Here is a 19965-nt window from a genome sequence, read left to right on the forward strand (position 1 = left end):
AAAGGTAGAAAGGACAGACCCTGGCCATGATGACTAAGCAAAGTCCAGCCACCACCCCCACCCCCCCACCCCCCCACATCTGCTTCTATAAACTTGCTTCCAAATCTACTACCTTGCCTGACCTCACTCCCATCCTCCAAGCATGGAGAGGTAGCCCATCAAAGCCTTGTGAAACCCTTCTTCGGGGCTCAGACTCCGAAGAGCGACCTCCTCTGAGCCTGCTGGCATAATAAACCTGAGTTCTCCAACTCTCCAAGTGCTCGCCTGGCTTCTCGCCGGGTAAAAAGAGTGGATACACTGCAGCCGCAGAGCTGCTGGAGCTGGTTCACTCCAGCCACAGGGCTGTCGCTAGAGCTGACGCACTGCGGCCGCGGGGCTGCTGGGCAGCTGCCGTAACACAGCAACACTGGATCCAAGCCGCGTCTGTGACCTATACTGCAGCTCACAGCAATGCTGGATCTTTAACCCACTGAGTGAGTCCAGGGAACCCGCGTGCTCATGGATACTAGTCGGATTTGTCTCTGCTGCAGTGCCACGGGAATTCCAAGGGACTCTTGGATGGGAGCTGTTACCGGGCATTTGTTTTGGGGAACAGCGGACAGGGCAGGAGAGAGGAAGCAAATTTAGGAGCCAGGTCATTGGGCAGATAGGCAGAGAACAGGACTGCCCCATATTTGGGGCTTCACCTACCCAGTGAGGGCAAGATTCAAGCGATCAGAGAAAGGTGATCTGGCAAATAAGGCATCGCTTGAGGAGGCGAATGTCCATCTCTCCCTTCCTCCTTTAGCTGGCTCCAGGGCAGGTGGGTTCAAAGGTTTCTCCTAGGAAACAGGTCCCAACAGGGTGGAGACGGGGAGGCCTTGGGCTGGCCCGGGGGGGTGGGGCACCCTCCTCCCGACCACTAAAGCTTACTCAACCTCTGGAAGCAACAAAAGCTGGGAGGTGCCTCAGACCACAAGAGAGCTCAGAGGACCTTCTGGAGTCAGCCAAGGAGCCGGCATGGTGAAGCTGGCACCCTTGTCCGTGCCATGGGAACGCAGGCTGCAGACCTTGGCGGTCCTGCAGTGGGTCTTCTCCTTCCTGGCCCTGGGTAAGGCGGGCTGGGCTGAGGAGGAGGGGAGACCATGGGATCCTTCATCTGGGGGCACCAGCCTGGGTAGAAACTGCTGCCTCCGGGGCTGGTGTTCAGGCTGCACACCGATGCCACTACACTGGCTTTGAAACGTGGCCACAGTCTTTACAGGCTGGTCAATAGCCATTTCACGCACTCACACAACCATGAAAAATATCCCTGGTTATCCTCAGGACACACAGGAGCAGAGAAGCCAAGTGCCTTAAATGCCCAAGGCTGTAGGCCTGGGCACCTCCTACAGCCAAAGGAAGAAAGGGAGGGAGACAGAGGGAGCCGAGAGGGCTGAGGGTGTGGGAGGAGGTGTGCAGGGGAGCGGGGGAACCCTCTCAGGGCAGGTGGAAAGTGCCCTGGCTCCTGGATCAAGGGCTCAGAGTCAGGGCGCCTGAGGCCTGGGGATCCCAGGGATGAGGGACATCTTGCCCAGGTGGCATCGGATGATCTTTGCCAGCAGGAGTGTGTCTACCTGGCCGTGCCCACCCCCAGCCCAGCCCCAGTGCCTGGAACTGTCAGGAGCAGTACAGGGAGGTCACAGGGTCCTGGGCCTGGACCTAGAGGGAGGGCAGCTGAGAAAAGGGATCTGGCCCCCCTGGCCCCAGGAGCACAAGTTTTGACTTTGTCCCTTATCCTGGGGACAAAGAGAGACCCCGGAAGGCTTTAGCTACAGGAGTGACAAGGTGCAATCTGTGTAGTATAGGTCTTTGTGGCTGCAGTCAGGGGACCTGCTCCATTGGTGTATGGGGCTAGACGGATGGCAGAAAGCAGTCACAGTCTAGAAGAGGGGTCACCAAATTATGCCCCATGGGCCACATCCAGCCTACTGATTGTTTCCACCGTTCATACAGCCCATGAGCCAAGAAAGGTTTTTACTTTTTAAATGGTTGCATAATTTAAACGATGATGTGCCTATGTAATATCCTGCAAGTTGCCTCTTGAGTAGCCGTATCTAAGATATTTACAATCTGGCCCTTTAAGAAAAAAATTACTCTAGGGAGGCCTGCAGTGGGTGGAGAGCAGGGGCCTCCTTCCAGAGACAGTTAGGAGATGGGTCCACAGGGCAGGGTTTGAAGGCTAGCGGGAGAGTGAGGGCTTGCGGGGAAGCGGGTGTGTGTGTGTGTGTAAAGACCACACACACGGACCCAGAGCAGGGCCTTGGGGGAGGGGCAAAGATGAGCCTGAGCGGTGGACTAGGACCTGTCCCTGGGACTCAGGCCCAGATCCAGATACCCTCCCCTGAGTTACTTGATTACTGCTGCCTTATCTCTTCTGTATAACTCACACTCTGGAGTTCCCTTGTGGCTCAGTGGGTTAAGGATCCAGTGTTGTCCCTGCTGTGGCTCTGGTTACAGCTGTGGCACGGGTTCGATCCCTGGTCTGAGAACTTGCACATGTCTCTGATGTGGCCGAAAAAAAAAAAAACCCAAACAAAAACAACAACAACACAATTTTGGAGTTTCCGTCATGGCTCAGTGGTTAACGAATCCGACTAGGAACCATGAGGTTGCTGGTTCAATCCCTGGCCTAGCTCAGTGGGTTAAGGATCTGGCGTGGCCATGAGCTGTGGTGTAGGTCACAGACATGGCTTGGATCCTATGTTGCTGTGGCTCTGATTAGACCCCTAGCCCAGGAACCTCCATATACTGCGGAAGCGGCCCTAGAAAAGGCAAAAAAAAACCAAAAAAAAAAAAAAAAAAATTTTTTTTTTTTATAGCTCACACTCGCACAAGAAGGTAAGGTCATTTCAAATAGTTGGTCTTGTTCTCAATTCCAAGTCCAGCTTCTAGAAGAATTGAATTCAATAGAGGTTTGTTGAATGATTTAATGTTGGGAGCGAGGTGTAGCCAAAACAGTAGAATCCGATGCCAGGGCCCATCCTGCTAGCTTGCTGTGTGACTTTAACCAATGTGCACACCCTCTTGGGGCCTCTGAAAAATGGAGTAGTACCTTTTGTCCCCCTTGGGATTCTGATGTGAAAGAAAGTGTCTCCCTTCCTAAAGGACTAAAAAAGATGCTCTATGTAGGTTTTGGGCACCGACAGGAGTTAAAGGGTGCGCCCAGGGTGAGGGCAGTGGTGTATTGGGGGATGTCTTTCTGTCAAATGCAAGTAGGTGCCTCTTGCGAGGGTTTTTTCCTAACCTTTACATACTGTGTTAGTTACAAAACCATACATGCTGTTGTAACCCATGGAAGTGAAATTTGTATCCCCAAACTGAAAGACTTCCTCAAGTCCTACCCTCCAGGGAGCCACGATGAACAACTCGGCTTAATTTTTTTAGAGCAGGTTTTCTGAAAGTGGGAGCGACCAACATAGACTTTTGATTTTGCCCAAGGGCAGAGAGCCCTGACTGGAGTTACTGATAATTCTTTCACATTAACTATTTGCTATGTAAAAAAAATGAAATCTAAGCCCAGGGCCAGGCTTCCTTATCTCCTTGCTTATGCCTCCTCCTCCTGATCAGCAGAGTCCTTTCATCCTCTAAGCTGGAGAACCCACCTATAGGGGTGTGTCCTTTTTCATGCAAATAATGGCATTTTATGCACACTCTTCTACAACTTTCCCTTTCAAGGTGTTTGTTTGCTTGTTTGTTTGGTTGGTTTTTGTCTTTTTAGGGCCACACCCCGTGGCATCTGGAGGTTCCCAGGCTAGCCACAGCCACAGCCACACTGCATCCACTTGGGTCAGTGCCAGATCCTTAACCACCTGAGCAAGGCCAGGGATTGAACCCATATTCCTAATATCAAAGCCAGACAAAGATACTACCAAAAAAGAAAACTATAGGCAAATATCTTGGATGAATATAGACACAAAAATCCCCCACAAAATTTTAGCCAACCAAATCCAACAAGATATAAAAAAGATCATACACCACAACCAAGTGGGATTCACCCCAAGCTCACAAGGATGGTTCAACATACGCAAATCAATGAACGTCACACCCCATATTAACAAAAGAAAAGTCAAAAACCACCCGATCATCTTAATAGATGCAGAAAAACATTTGACATAGTCCAACATCCATTCATGATAAAAACTCCTACCAAAGAGGGTATAGAGGGAACATACCTCAACACAGTGAATGTCATATTCTCGTGGATACTCATTAGGTTCTTAACTCACCGAGCCACAATGGTGGCTCCACGAGGTTTTTAAAATAGTAAATTAATAGAGACAGAAAAGAGACTGGTGGCAGGCAGAGGCTGGGGGAAGGGGACAAGGGAGTTATCGTTTAATGGGTATGGAGGTTCGGTTTGGGAAAGTGACGTGTTCTAGAAATGCATGCTCCTGATGGCTGCACAGCAATGTGAATGAATTTCGTGCCACGGAACTGTGTAATTAAAAGGGTACTGGATTAAATGTATGTTATGTATATTTTACCCAAACAAAACAAAGTGCTCCAAACACAACACTGGAAAGTGAACTCCAAGAGGGTGAGAATTTCTGTCCAGCGTTCATGGCTGAACCATTAGCATCTGGCACATCAGAAGAGCTCTGTGTTAAGTGTACATCTGTGAGTCTCAACCTACTTCTTTTTGGATTATGAATTATTACTCTTCAGACCGAGTCAAATGTCCCCTCCTCCTGGTAGGCTGCCAGGGATGACAGCCCAGGATACCATACTTCCAAATATACAAGTGGAAGCCGACCTTCTTTTAAGATTTTGAGTGCATGGTGTTACGTGGAAGGCGTGGGATGGGGAGGGAGCAGTATTCTCTAGGAAGGAGGCTCCACTGGCAACAGCTTAGGTTCAGCCCCAACAGACCACCTGACCCTGGATTGAAGCCAAGACTAGCCTGTGGCTGGGGACCCAGAGTCAAAGGTCAGGGGGAATTCTTTACCGGGCCTGGTGAGGGCTGTGCTGTACCCCTGACCCATGAGCCAGCCAGCCTCTTCCTGCCTCCTTCAGCAGCGAAGGGCATGGCAGGCTGAGGAAACAGCATGAGCTAGAACCAAGAGACCGAGGAGCACAAGAGTTGTAGGAACACCGAGCATTCTCGTGTGGCCAGAGCTTGGGGTGCAGGTAGGTGAGTGAGGCTGGAGGAGGGGGGTGCCGGGGCCTTCCATGGGGAGCCTGGATGCCAGGCTGAGCTGCTTGCGATGTGCCTCAAAGTTGTGAGAAAGCCATGGGAGGACTTTAGGTAGAGAGGGACCTGGCAGGGTTTGTCTATGGAAAGATGGGCAGAGAATGGACAGAATGAGGGCTGGGCAGAAGGAATGGCTCCTTTTCTCTGAGGTCCCAAAGGACGGAAACTAGAAATAGTTCGTTCAGTCACTTATGGAGGATCAGACCACTTACCTGGACGGAGAGGGAAATGGAGGGGGGAGACCAGAGTCAGTAAGGCTTCAAATCGAGGTTCCCAGTGTGACCCTGGGTGGGCTGTGTTCCGTCCTCCTTGAAGGCATGAGAGGCTGGCTCCTTCCTCCCAGGGCGAGGGCTGGAGGGAACAGCGCGCGCTGAGCCTCGGGAGAGCTCCTTCCAACACAGCTCTGACTGCTGATGCTTCCTGCTTCCTTCCTCAGCCCAGATTTGCACTGTAGTCTTCATAGGCCTCTTGTTCACAAGATTCTGGTCCTTCAGTATCCTGTATGCGACCTGGTGGTACCTGGACCGAGACACACCACACCAGGGGGGCAGGCGCTCTGAGGCCATAAGGTGTTGGCGCGTATGGAAGTACATGAAGGACTATTTCCCCATCTCGGTGAGTAATGGGACTGCTGGCGTGTGGCCAGGACGGTAGTGTCCCCTGTATCCATGTGTGAGAGCAGGATGTTGGGCTGGCAGGCAGGAGCTGGGCTTCCACCCCTGTGTGGCCTGGGGAAGCGTCCATCTTCAGTCTGGCCATGGTTTCCCATCTGCAGAGATGGGGGGCTGATGGATGAACGATTGGGACTTGAAGGACGTCTGTGGGCCATAGCGTGCAGCACACCTATGTAGCTCACAGGTATAAACCCATCAGCCTCCCAGGTTTGAGGCTGAAGCTAATAAACTGAAGTTCCAAAGAAACCGTGTCGCCCCATACTTGATGAGGAGACTAACACCCAGAGAGGGACAAAGGCACGACCAGGGTCAAATATATAGTTCTCTAACTGGCTTTCAAGTTTGTGCATTCAAAGGGCAAGAGAGAAGGCCCTGAATTGGTTCTCAGGTTCTATATACTACCCTCCTCTCTGTGATGCTGTGCATCTTTGGATAAAGCCTTGCCCTGTTCTGAATGTCAGTTCCAAGTGTGTCCAGTGAGCACACGGATCCCTTCCACCTGAGTGCTTTTGACTCTCTGACTCTGACTTGGGGCATCTCATGGCCACTTTGGATACTTGACCCCAGGCGCAAAGATCAGTCCTGAGTGATGCAGGCCACTGAATTTGAAAGAACTGACTTTTGGCTCCTTTTCCTGTATCCCAGACAGACTAAACCCTTGGATGTAAGTAGCTGCACTGGGCAACTGGCTGGGTGCACGAGGCTGGGGAGAGAAGTAGGGACAGAGATGTGCCAGGCAGGAGCAAGAGGCCCTCCTCTGCAGACAGGAAAGAAGAAATGTATGGAGTGTGGCCCCTGAAGCTCAACAGACTAGGTTCTAATACCAGTTCTGCAACATACCAGCCATGTGACCTTGGGTGAGTTATACAGTCTCTCTGAGCTTCGTAGTAAAGTGGAGACGATGCCACATTTATCACTGGGTTGTGTGGATTCAAGAAGAGGGTCAATGATGCACTTTGGAGGTTCTCAGTAAACTAGTAGCTGGTGTTATTTTGCTGAATCACTGGGGACTCTGGGGAGACTTGGGCACGGCTGCAGAGGCTGAGAAGGCTTCGGATAGCCCCTAGTCCTGCTGCTCTGACCTTCACACCGGCATGGGTTTTTTCCTCCCACCCCATCTGGGAGCCCCAACTCTTCCTGGCCCTCCAGGAATTAGGTATCCAGTTCCACACAGCATGGAAGAAACAGGCTCAGAGAGGGTTGCTCAGAGCAACTTGTCTGAGTCATGAGAACTCAGCTGCAGAGGCAGAGCCTCTGCCTCGCTCCCTTCTGAGCATCTCAGGGCCCAGCAGGGATGAGCAAACGCTGAGCAACAACCAGGGTTCAGGAGCCTTTGGCACCAGTGAGCAGGGCCTCCTGGGCAAAGGGCACGGGTGGGATCAGCAGGGCAGGGCAGCAGGGAAGGGGCTGGGCATGGGGGGTCGGGAGGGGGAGTTGGCTGGCAGAAGCTTCCATGCTCATGGGGGGCGATAGATGTTCAATGACAGAGCAGGTGGGCAGTGCTGAGCTCCCCTGAAGCACCCAGGTGGAGGTGGTCTTCCTCACGGGCCGCATCTGCTTCCTCTGCTGGGCGCCTTCCCCGCCTGCTGACCTTGTCATGGTCCTGAGAGGATCCGTGGGATTCGTGCGCAGAGTCCCTCATCCCCACCGCCAGGATCTCTGAGCACTGAGATTCTGAATGCCCATCCCTCCTTCCTCTCCCCAGGCCAAGGCCTGCTCTTCTGGGCAGGAAGGCCAGTGTTCCCAGGGGAAAGGATGGCCTGTAGCCTTAGAGGGTTGATGTCAGCCACTCAGCCAAAGAAAACTATAAGCGGTTTCTGGCCTTGGGTGGAGCCTAGTGGATGCTGGCTCTGTGCATTCACTCCTTCCTGTGAGCTGAATCCTGAGTCCACCAGGGAAGGAGAGGTGGCCTGCGAAGGGAACAGTGCAAGCGCGGGCCCAGCAGCTCGCCACTGCCTAGCTTCTGGATGGTCATGTCACTAAAGAAGAAGGCATACCTGCAGATGGAGAGGATTTTAGGGATGAGGTAATGGAGGCCAGTGCAGGCCATTCCACCAAACTGGAGCTCTTCAACTGGAAGCTCTCCAGGGGGCTTTCTGCCATCGAAGGACAGCATCTGACTCTTACTGTACCTGGAGCTGTTGCCAGTTGCAGAAGATGATGCTGAGCAGCTGTTCCTGTTTTATCCACCACCCGCCCATCGCCCCCCAGCCAGATAGCTCCCTAGGAGCGCGAGCGCTCCTGATACTGGTGGGATGCTAGACTTGATTTGCAGAAATTCCGCATATGCACAGTGTTTAGGATTGTTGTCTGCTGCAGGCCCATGGCATAGCCACCTATAGAAGGTGGGCAGTACCACCATGTGGCCTGCAGGGGGCGAGATGAGACACATTTTGACTCACCTGTTCCGGGCCTGGAGCCTGCAGGGGCAGCATTGTGGACTGCAGATTCTGGACCCCCCACCTCCCAGGAGACCCTCCAGCTCTTCCACACACCTTTACAGCGCCAGCCCTGCAGGGATCTTCGTGTGTCCCGAAGGTAGGGAGTTCCCACTTGGCTGGAGCTACCCCGCATTGATGAGCCTCCGCGCTCCCTGTCAGATGCACGTGGATTCCTGAGCTCCCATCAGCTCTTACTGTGATTCCATCAACTAGCATCTAGTGCTGAATTTCAAGCCCAATTAGGAAACTGTCTTCTGGGTCTTGGAACTTTCTAAACACACCCTAGAGGAGTCCTAAAGAGCTTATGGTGAAGAATTAGGCACTCATTCCCCCCGGAAGAGCTGTGGCCCCCTCCTGGTGCCCTTCTCAGCACAGGTGGTAACATTTTCACCCTTTGTCACACCCCTTGCTCTTTCACCTGAGCAGCGATCGTGGCCATCTTCCCCTTTCAGGACAGGAAAAGCTGTGTCCCTGTGGCTGCACAGTGATCCGCGAGGGGACGTTTCATAGTTTGTCTAAATGGGCCCTGTTGCTGGGCATTTGGGTGGATGCCAAGTTGGGGTATTAACAAAAAATGATGCTTCAGGAGTTCCCATCATGACTCAGCGGTTAACGAACCCGACTAGCATCCATGAGAAGAAGGATTCCGTCCCTGGCCTCGCTCAGTGGGTTAAGGATCTGGCATTGCCGTGGGCTGTGGTGTAGGTCGCAGACGTGACTCGGATCCTGCATTGCTGTGGCTGTGGCATAGGCTGGTGGCTGCAGCTCTGATTGGACCCCTAGCCTGGGAACCTCCATACGCCATGGTGCGGCCCTAGAAAGACAAAAAGAAAAAAAAAAGAAAAAAAAAAAAAAGATGCTTCAGGAGTTCCCGCCATGGCTCAGTGGTTGACAAATCTGACTAGGAACCACAAGGTTATGGGTTCCATCCCTGGCTTTGCTCAGTGGGTTAAGGATCCAGCATTGCCGTGAGCTGTGGTGTAGGTCAAAGATGCGGCTCGGATCCTGAGTTGCTGTGGCTGTGGTGTAGGCTGGCAGCTACAGCTCCGATTAGACCCCTAGCTTGGGAACTTCCATATGCCTCAGGTGCGGCCCTGAAAAGACCAAAAAAAAAAAAAAAAAAAAAGATGCTTCAATTAATAATCTTGTCCGGATGTCATTTTGCACAGGCATGAGAAATTCTGTAGTTAACCTCCTCAGCAGTGGAGTTGCTGGGTTAAAAGATCACTTATATTTTTCGGTCGTGATTCATATTGCCTCCTGGCCTTTAGGGAACTTGTAGAAAATTACCTTCCCACTAGCCGAGTAAGAGAATTTGTAAGCAAGTGCTTCCATGCACGGAGACAGGTATGTTTTTAAAGAAACACACCGAGATGGGTTTCTGAGGAAGCACCTTCCCAATGAGAATACCAGAAATTTCTCTGCTTAATTTCACATCCAATAAATCCCCACTGCAAGAGTAGAAGAGGTTCGTCCTCGTCTGGGAGGAAACGGCCCCTCCACCTGAGGTCACTGCAGCCTTTCTGCAAAGAGTCAAGGATAACCGGAGGGTATAGTGGAGGTGGGGGTTTGCAGAGACCAAGTCCAGGGGCAGTTCAGCACACTCTGGGGCTTTGCAGCCTGGATGGTGCGAACAGGCTCAGATCCCCGTTGCTATCTCCTGGGTCCCACCAGGCTGCTCTGAGAGCTGGCAGCCAGGCCTCTGGGTACCAAAGGCAATGAGAATCCTCAAGCTGGAAGTTTCAGCTTGGTGACAGGATGAACTTTCACAGAGGCAAAGCTGAGCAGGAGTGGAAAGGGCTGCCCCCACCAGGGAGCATAAATTGCAGGGCTTGGCCAGTCCTGTTGGGGCGGTGGGGGGCCTGAGGACCTCCCAACTGATGGATATGCCTCCCAGAGCACAAGGCCCTGCAAAGGGTGGGCCTGCTCTTCCTAGCAGAGTGTGGAAGCGCTAGGTCTCTCTCTCTCACACACACAGACAAAGAGACACACGATTGCTGCCCAAGGCAGTAATCTTTGCACATCACAGCCTGTCCAGTAACTGGCGGAAGCAGCACTTGTTAAGTCAGTTCCGCCCTCTCCACCCTCATCACACGTCCTCTGGAAGCTGCTAATGACAAACAGCTCTCCTCTCCCCTCCATGTACAATGTCTGGTGGTCTCTGCTGCACCCTTCATGCTGCAGGCCTGGCCAGGCCCAGGCAGAGCTGCCCAGGCCTGTGAAAGAGGTGACTGTCCGGCAGTGAAAGTCTGGCACGTGGAGGGGGCTAGCAGCGAGGCACAGGGGTGACACTGGCATTGTGCAGAGGGGTCGACGGAATAGGGATGGCCTCCAGGTCTGCACGTCGTTCAGCCTGACAGGAATCCACCCCTATAAATCTTGCAATCTCACTCCCAGGTCCTAAATGTCAACTTTTCTGGGATGGAGTCTTGTTACAATAGGGCTAGTTAAGCCCATTGGCGCCCCCGTGTGGCCTTTGATGGTGCACGAACTGTATCAATCACCATTCTCCTGTCCTTTGCCTTGGTGATTCCAGGGAGCTCATGGACCTGAGCTTCTCAGCAGTCCTAGTAGGTTGGTGGGCCTGCGCCAGATATCCTCATTTGATAGATGATAGAGGAAAAACCGGAGAGGGAAGCAATATGTCCAAAGCCTTCAGTGCGTATGAGATACAGATGGCATCACTGGATGCATTCACATATAAATCTCCATCTTCATAACAACCTGAGGCTCAGAGAGGGAGCAGCTTGCCCAAGGTCACACGGGTGGGGACAGAGTCAGGGTGGAAACCAGGTCCAGCCCTGATTCACCAGTTTGCTGTCCCTGCAGCTGGTCAAGACCGCTGAGCTGGACCCCTCCCGGAACTACCTTGCTGGCTTCCACCCCCACGGCATCCTGGCGACCGGAGCTTTTACCAACCTGTGCACCGAGAGCACAGGCTTCTCCTCCCTCTTCCCCGGCATCCGCCCCCATCTGATGATGCTCAACTTGTGGTTTCGGGTCCCCTTCTTCAGGGATTACATCATGTCTGGGGGTGAGTCTTCCCACCCCTGGCTGGGGGAAGAGGAGGGCTGGAGGCATGGAGGAGGGACTTTGGGGAGGCTGTCACCTGTTCTGAACTTCTTCCAAGGGCATGTGTCGGGGGGGAAGGAGTCTAGACCCCAGGAGCACTTCCCAGCAAACTCAGTCCGGCAGTGAGCTTGGTGAGGGGTTGGGAAGAGGGACACGACCCAGTCCTGATCCCCAGGGACCTCGCAGCTGGGGGGTGAGGGGTGGGGACCAGGCGATGTCTCCTCTACAGTCCCAGCCCTCTCATCTCACACCTGACCACCTTCCTCTCTCCCCAGGGCTGGTTGCATCAGACAAGGAGAGCGCTGCTCACATCCTGAGCAGGAAAACAGGTGGCAACCTGCTGGGCATCATTACAGGTGGCGCCCAGGAGGCACTGAACGCCAGGCCTGGAAGCTACAAGCTGGTGCTTCGGAACCGCAAGGGCTTCGTCAGGCTCGCCCTGCGGCACGGGTAACAGGGGAGAGGCCTCTCGGCTCGGGTGGGGATCGGCAAGGATTGGGATCTGGGGGACAGACGGCAGAGACCGAGGCGGACCCCGTTTTGGTGGGACACTCCCCGTCCGCTGACAAAGAGGATTCTACCTTGGGGACAGATGGACTGTCTCACGTCCAAATCCATAGAAGAGTTTCCACTGGGAAACACGGTGATCAAAGGGCCGAGGTGTGCAGGGCCAGGTCGCCCGAAGCTGACACTGGCTCTGAGACCAACAGGACCTGGGAGAATGGAGGTGGGGAGCAGAGCGAGGAGCTCTTCTCCTACCTGAAGCATCCTTGGGAACATAAGCTGGCTGGGCAGGAGAGATGTTTCCAGAAAGCTTGCAGAGGTTTGCAACCTGGGAGGACTCCCTGAAGCATTCTGGTCTCCCTGTCGGGTGGTGGCCCTGGGAGGAGCCTGACCTGCCCGTGGTCACGGAGCAAGGCTGTGGCAGGTCTGGGGGACACCCGAGGCCTCCTACATCCAGCCCAGGGCTCTGTGCTCTGCCCCAAGTCCTGGTCCCCGGGTCCCGGCGGGAAGCTAGGGGACCAGCTTGTGCCTTCTTGTACCGCCCACAAGCCCTCTCTCCTGTCGTCCTCAGGGCGGCTCTGGTGCCAGTCTTCTCCTTTGGGGAGAATGACGCATTTGACCAGGTAGAGAACTTACCTGGCTCCTGGCTGCGCTGGTGCCAGGACCGGCTACAGAGGATCATGGGGATCTCGCTCCCGCTCTTCCACGGCCGGGGTGTCTTCCAGCACAGCTTTGGTTTTCTGCCCTACCGCCGGCCCATCACCACCGTGGGTGAGCCAAGACCCAGGCTGGGAGTGGGGAGGGCTACAGGGCCAGGGGCCCGGGCTGTGAGCACAAGGGGACTTGAACATGGGCCAGATCCATCCTTGACCTCGTGGAGCGCACATTCTAAACTGGGACACGGACACACGGGCAGGTAACCCCAATGCCAGGCAGTCTGGCATGAGAGCTGTAACAGACACAAAGAACAGGGGTCACTCCTGATCACTGCCACCTGCTCTGTGCCGGGCACTGTGCCGGCTCCTTACCTGCAGCAGCTCAGTTACCCCAACAACCCTGGGGGCAGGACTACCATCCCCATTGTACTGAGGGCAAACGGAGACTCCGAGAAGACAGACCACTTCCAAATTTTCCTGTAAACTCATGGGCATTAGATGAATCCATAGACAGCGCCGCCTACTTAGCGGTTTGGACGTTTATTTGCTTTCTGCTTGGATGCCAAGTAGGTGCCAATGGCAAAGCTTGTTGGGGGAGGTCTGTTCATCTCCACCATCCAGTCATTTCTTAGTGAAGTATGGCCTTTTCAGCGCCTCCACCAGGACTTTCCCTGGGTGATTCAGCAATATTTTCATGAATATTCATAGTGGGGCTGCCTCCAGAGCCTTACCCAAGAGAAGATGGAAGGGCAGGTGTCTCCTCAAAGAGGCAGAGCCAGTGGAAGGAGGTAGATCAGGCTTCCCAACTCCGGTCTAGAACGGGGGGCCCTGCAGGCCCGTGCGGGGGCAGAGGGGGAAGGAGGCAGCTTGGGCTGTGGACCGGCCTCCTCCCAGCCATCCCGTGACTTCTGATCAGGACATTCAGACTCACAGACCCACGTGTTCTGGAAGTCAGCAGCACATCCCCAGGGCTTCAAACCTGCCACTGATGATGCCTCCTGGCTATGTGACGTTGAGCAAGTCACTCAAGCTCCCTCAGCCTCACTGCCTCACCTGTCAAACAGCTGTAATGGCAGGTTCTAGCCCCATAGGATCGTTAGGAGGACTGATGGAGCTAATGCATGAATATAGCAGCCGGCGGTGGGGTTCCGCTATCCAAATCTGGAATCTACCCTGACATCTTAGAAACCTTCACCTGAAAAAGAGTGCAAAAGAGGCAGTGAGAACACTTTCTTGCACACGAGATCATGGCTTGGGCACCTGCTCCCAGGGTTCCTGCCCCCCGTGTGGTTCCCGTTCTGGGTCACCAGCCACCTCTGTCTCTTGCAGTGGGGACGCCCATCGAGGTGCAGAAGACACCGAACCCCTCGCAGGAGGAGGTGGACGGGCTGCACCAGCGCTACCTGAAGGAGCTGTCCAGGCTCTTTGAAGCCCACAAGCTCAAGTACAACGTCCCCAGCGACCAGCACTTGGAGTTCTGCTGAGCGCCCCGGGGAGGCACCAGCCCTCCTCAGCACTGGCATTAGGGAGCCCAGAGGGAGGAGCCGTGGTCCCAGGCGGCTTCCTGGAGGAGGTGTCCGCTGAACACATCCCCAGAGCCTTCACGGACTGCGGTGCTGATTTCCAGCCCGCGGCCGTCCCCGAGTCCCAGCTGGCAGCGTGCCAGAGGAGGGCATCGGTCCCTTGCCCTCCTGCTGTGAGTCTGGAGCATGAAGCCCACACCCTGCTCTGCCCACGTGAGCAATGGGAGAGATGCCGGGAGAGAATGGTGCCTGGGGTCTCTGTCCTCTGTGGTCCTGTCACTCGGTGGGCAGGAAAAAGAGCAGCTCCAAAGACCAGGTTTGTTTTCCTCTGACTGAAGCAACAGCACAGAGGAAGCCACCAGCTGCACTGCAGCCCTTTCTCCTGCAAGCTCCCTCATCCTGCTCACTTCTGTCCCACCCCCTCCTCCCTAGCTGGAGAGGAGGGCGTGGCCATGAAGCCCCTGCACTCGCCCTGGGCGCCTTTGACTCTCTGAGTCCCCTGAGCCCTGGAGAGGTATCCAGAGGGGCCCGGAACGGGAGAAGGACAACTGGGCTTGTCACTGGCTGAATGACCTTGGGCAGAACACTTTGCTGTCCCTCTGAGCCTCAGTTTCCCCTGACTAAGATGACCTCTGGTCTCTGTTCTGATGTCACAGGCTGAGAGCTCTATGATGCAGCTCCTACTTATCCTTTGTAACTTCATCCTTGACCTTGGTACAAAATGGGGGTCTCCATAAATGTCAATACAAGAAATTTGAATTTTACCTAGGAGACTATGAAGGGCCACCCAAACACTGTGGATGCTGCATGAAGCAACCTGCCTGGAGGACAGAGGCTGAGCTGCCAAACAGCAGCGCCCCAGTTGGTAGGGCAAAGGTCTGAGCAAAGGCCAGAGGTGGGAACCTGGCCTGGGTGGACTACAAGGTGACCATCAGCCTTAGGGCGCCAGGAGGGCAGATGGGGGAGGGGACAGACAGGGGCCAGAGGGGAGGGGCTCCCCTCCTTCACAGCAACCTTGGTCCCCAGGTGAGGACACGGGCCCCACGAGGTGGGAGCAGGGAGCCTGGGCTCAGAGGACGGCTGCCTGGAGGGTGAGCCCAGTAGGAACACCCACGCCGGACCATGTGTGCCCAGAATGTCCTTTTATGTGCTGAGCCCTGACATGGGGGGGGGGGTGTTGCTAGGCAGGGGGCCTCCCCATGGACACAGGGAGCCAGGAGCTCAGGGCAAGAGCTCAGTGGCTACATAGCACCTGCCACCCGACACCCCTCAGGGCCCCCAGCCCGCCTAAGGGGCCGGGCCCTTGTGGGGAGATGCCCCAGCACATGCGGACGCAGACAGCAGAGGAATCAGGCCCCGTCAGGCATGAGAGAGCAGGGTCAAAGCTGAAATCAGGCTGCTCTTTGACCTGGGAGAAGTTCTCAGACATCAAGACCAACAGGGGACAAAGGGCCTGATGATGACATGGCTTGATGGTGACAAGTGGGGCAGGTGTCAGCCAGTAGAGCTCTGCCTGCTGCTACGTGGAAGGGCCCAGCCTCAGCCTCTCAGGGGGACTGGGCTTTGCCCCGATTCAGGCAGAGGAGGGAGAATGGGAGCTGCGGAGGCAGCAAAGGCAGAGAGGAGGGAGAGGGCAGAGGACACGTGGGTGACACTGTTGAGGGTTAGGGTCAAGGCTAGGTTTGGAGAAAAGGAGGCTGAGGTTTAGAACTTTGTGCAGCAGGATGGGCTGAGGCTGCTCCTACTCTGGATGACACCCCGCTGAATGCGTCCCCCTCCTCTTCTCCCCCAAATCCTTCTCCACATTCTCCATGGGCATTTCCGCAAAGCCAGGCTCACTGGGGCTCCTTTGTCAGGGTCTGCTCCTAGGGAGCCTGACCTCAAACAGGGAGCTGGGCTTACGGACCTCTGATCCCAAGTATCTCCCCACAACCCCGCTGAACAGACAGCGTGATGGGCCCAGAAGGGGACTGGTGCCTCCAGAGCCTCCCCCAGCCTCCTGCATCCCCCTGCCCTGCTGCAGCCCCCCTTCTCGACCACCACAGCCCCGTCTTTACTGTGGGCCCCAGGCCTCCCTGCAGCACCCACCCCAGCCCTGGGTTAGGGAGCTTCCTGATCCCGTGGGGGCTCCCACTCCTGAGCGTGTCCCCTTAACCCATCTTCTCGCCTTGGAGGACGATGCACTCGGGCTCAGGAAGCAGGAAAAGAGTCATCTTTCCAGGTGGGGTCCCCGGGCAAGAGGGGCTTTGCCCACACCCCTCCCCACTCTGCCTTCAAGGGGGTGTAACTGCGAGGCTAATGGGGGTCCAGCTTCAAAATCTCGACTTCCCCTTCCTCAGAGGCGGCCTCCTATGGTAGAAAAGGCACCAATCTGGAGAATGGCCTTCTTTTTTGCTGTTTTTCAGGCCGCACCTGGGGCATGTGGGAATTCCCAGGCTACACGTGGAATCGGAGCTGCAGCTGCCGGCCTACACCACAGCCACGGCAATGGGGCATCTGAGCTGGGTCTGTGACCTAGCTCCTGGCAATGCTGCATCCTCAACCCACGGACCCCTGAGGCCAGGGAGCAAAGCCGTGTCCCCATGGACACTCTTCGGGTCTGTTTCTGCTGAGCCTCGGGGCGGAGTCCTGGAAACAGGATTCCCGATCCCTGTGGCAACTCTGCCATCGCCTGGCTGAGTAGCTCCAGGGAGAACCTGGCTCTCTGAGGGCCTCAGGGTCCCCGTCTCTGAAGGCCAACCACGGTGCGCAGCGAACAGGACATTCAGAAGGCAAGACTCAAGCCGCCCAGCCACGTGCGTGAGTCCCACTGAAGGAGCCAGCTGCTCACCCCTCAGCACCGTCATTTCCTGTCTGTCCCTGGAGGTGCCTGCGCACCGGCCCCAGGGCTGGTGAGGATGCCCGGGATAACTCACACACAGCGCTTGGCACGCCCGGCGCACAGTCAGCTCTGGGGGCTGCGGGCTATTTTTGCTCGTGTGCTGGACCATGACAGGGCTGTGTAACTGGCTTGGCCACGTGGTCTTGCTGACTTGCCACACGTCCTTTGCTTTGTAAAACCAGAAACGTCTTGCATTTATCCATTCACCCACTGAAGGTTATCATGGTTGCCTCCACACCTTGACAAATAGAAATAAAAGGGCTATAAACATTCGTGTGTAAATCTTTGAATGGACATAAGTTTTCAACTCATTTGCGTAAGTATGAAGGAGCATAATTAATGCTCTACACCATAAGAGTATGCCTGACTTTGCAGGAAACTGCCAACTCTCCTCCACAGTGAGGGTACCAATTTGCATTCCCATGAGCAACGAATGAGAGTCCCTGCTGCTCCACACCCTCGCCAGCATCCAGTGATGTCCCCGTTCTCGATTCCGGCCACTCAGAGGCTCGCGGCGACAGCTCCTTGTCTCAACTTGCATTTCCCTAATGACTTAGGACGTGGAGCATCTTTCCCTAAGCTGACTTGCCATCTATTCATCTTGTCTGGGGAGGTGTCTGCTCAGGTCTTCTGCCTCTTTTTAAAATCTCTTATTCCTTTTCTTATTGTCGAGTGTTGAATGTTCTTTGTAGAGTCCAGACAACAGTAATTTAACAAATATACCTTTGGCAGATATTTTCTCCCAGTTTGTGGCTTCACATTCTCCTGACAATGTCTTTTGAAAGCAGAAGTGTTTTATGAAGTCCACCTTATCCGTTTTTCTTTTACAGATTGTGCCTTTGATGCTGTATCTAAAAAGTCATTGCCAATCTCAAAGTCACCTAGATTTTCTTCTATTTTGTAATTGAGGTGTTTTATCTTTGCCCTTTAAATTTAGGTCTATGATCCATTTTGAGTTAATTTTGGGAAAGGTATACATTCTGAGTCTATATTCGCTGTTATGTGTGTAGATGTCCAGCAGTTCAATCAGTATTTGTTGAAAGACGATATTTTCTCCATTGCATTGCCTTTGTCCCTTTGTCCAAACAAGTTGACTATATTAGTGTCGGCCTATTTTCAGGCTCTCGGTTCTGTTCCATTGATCTATTTGTCCCTTTTTTCACTAGTACCATGCCGCCTTGTTTATCCTAAGACCAGAGCATTCAAGAGCTTTAGTACAACAATGAACAGTCTAAAATTAATGGGATCGACAAAGCAATTTATGACAAACCCACAGCAAATGTAATACTCAATGGAGAAAAACTGAAAGCCTTCCCGATAAAATCTGGAACAAGACAGGGATGTCCACTCTCACCACTGCTATTCTACACAGTATTGGAAGTCCTAGCCACAGCAAGCAGACACACAAAGGAAATAAAAGGCATCCAAATAGGAAGAGAAGAGATAAAACTGTCACTGAATGCAGACATGATACTATATATAGAAAACCCTAAGGACTCAACCCCAAAAACTACTTGAACTGATCAACAAATTCAGCAAAGTAGCAGGATATAAGATTAACATTCAGAACTCAGCCACATTTCTGTATACTAACAATGAAACTTTAGAAAATGAATACAAAAACACAATACCTTTTAAAATTGCACCTCAAAAAAGCAAATACCTGGGAATACACCTGACCAAGGACACAAAGGACCTACATGCTGAGAACTATAAAACATTCATCAAGGAAATTAAAGAGGATTCAAAGAAATGGAAAGATATTCCATACTCCTGGATTGGAAAAATTAATATTGTAAAAATGGCCATACTACCCAAAGCAATCGACAAATTCGATGCAATCCCTATCAAATTACCCATGACATTTTTCACAGAACGAGAACAAACAATCCAAAAATTTATATGGAACCACAAAAGACCCAGAATTGCCAAAGCAATCCTGAGAAACAAAAACCAGGCAGGAGGCATAACTCTCCCAGACTTCAAGCAACATTACAAAACCACAGTCATCAAGACAGCGTAGTACTGGTACCTAAACATACATACAGACCAATGGAACAGAATAGAGAACCCAGAAATAAACCCTGACACCTATGGTCGATTAATCTTGGACAAAGGAGGGAAGAACATAAAATGGAAAAGAGACAGTCTTTTCAGCACGTATTGCTGGGAAACCCGGACAGCTGCATGCAAATCAATGAAACTGGAACACACCCTCACACCATGCACAAAAATAAACTCAAAATGGCCGAAAGACTGAAATGGAAGACAAGACACCATCCAACTCCTAGAAGAGAACATAGGCACAACATTCTCTGACATCAACCTTACACATGTTTTCTCAGGTCAGTCTCCCAAAGCAACAGAAATACAAGCAAAAATAAACCAATGGGACCTAATCAAACTGACAAGCTTTTGCATAGCAAAAGAAAACAAAAAGACAACTCACAGAATGGGAGAAAATGGTTTCAAACAATGCAACTGACAAGGGCTTAATGTCTAAAATATACAAACAACTTATACAACTCAACAGCAAAAAAGCCAACAACACTATGGAAAAATGGGCAAAAGACTTGAATAGACATTTCTCCAAAGAAGATGTACAGATGGCCAACAAGCACATGAAAAAATGCTCAGCATCACCGATTATTAGAGAAATGCAAATCAAAACTACCATGAGCTACCACCATCACGGCCATCATTAACAAGTCCCCAAATAACAAGTGCTGGAGGGGGTGTGGAGAAAAGGGAACCCTCCTGCACTGTTGGTGGGAATGTAAGCTGGTACAGCCACTATGGAGCACAGTATGGAGGTACCTCAGGGAACTATACATAGAACTACTGCATGATCCAGCAGTCCCACTCTTGGGCATATATCCAGACAAAACTTTCCTTGAAAAAGACACACAAGCTCGTATGTTCATTGCAGCTCTATTCCCAATAGCCAACACATGGAAACAACCTAAATGTCCATCAACAGATGATTGGATTAAGAGGATGTG

The 19965-nt window shown here is 53.0% G+C and overlaps 1 protein-coding gene across 2 annotated transcripts; it reads left to right on the plus strand.

Moving 5' to 3' along the window:
• Positions 1–322: 322 nt before the first annotated feature.
• MOGAT2 (monoacylglycerol O-acyltransferase 2) lies at positions 323–17233 on the plus strand. 2 transcript variants are annotated; one of them, XM_084974134.1, is made up of 8 exons: positions 323–473; positions 5649–5827; positions 6532–6743; positions 8313–8424; positions 11157–11361; positions 11675–11849; positions 12475–12674; positions 13889–17233. In XM_084974134.1, exons 3-8 carry the CDS (start codon positions 6664–6666, stop codon positions 14041–14043), a joined length of 927 nt encoding a protein of 308 aa, XP_084830260.1. In that variant the 5' UTR covers positions 323–473; positions 5649–5827; positions 6532–6663; the 3' UTR covers positions 14044–17233.
• Positions 17234–19965: the final 2732 nt, after the last annotated feature.

Source organism: Sus scrofa, chromosome 9, assembly GCF_054392235.1.
Source record: "Sus scrofa isolate SSC_HxYL_T2T_F1_AM1 chromosome 9, Sscrofa_HxYL_maternal_Yorkshire_Landrace_v2.0, whole genome shotgun sequence".
In the NCBI taxonomy this organism is placed as follows: domain Eukaryota; kingdom Metazoa; phylum Chordata; class Mammalia; order Artiodactyla; family Suidae; genus Sus; species Sus scrofa.

Bases quoted from the DNA above. Each gene is read 5' to 3' on its own strand.
- MOGAT2 (XM_084974134.1), top strand. From the start codon at position 6,664: ATGTATGGAGTGTGGCCCCTGAAGCTCAACAGACTAGGTTCTAATACC. The intron at 6,744-8,312 runs GTGAGTTATACA...TGGAGCCTGCAG, and splicing joins TACCAGCCATGTGACCTTGG to GGGCAGCATTGTGGACTGCA. The intron at 11,850-12,474 runs GTAACAGGGGAG...TGTCGTCCTCAG, and splicing joins AGGCTCGCCCTGCGGCACGG to GGCGGCTCTGGTGCCAGTCT.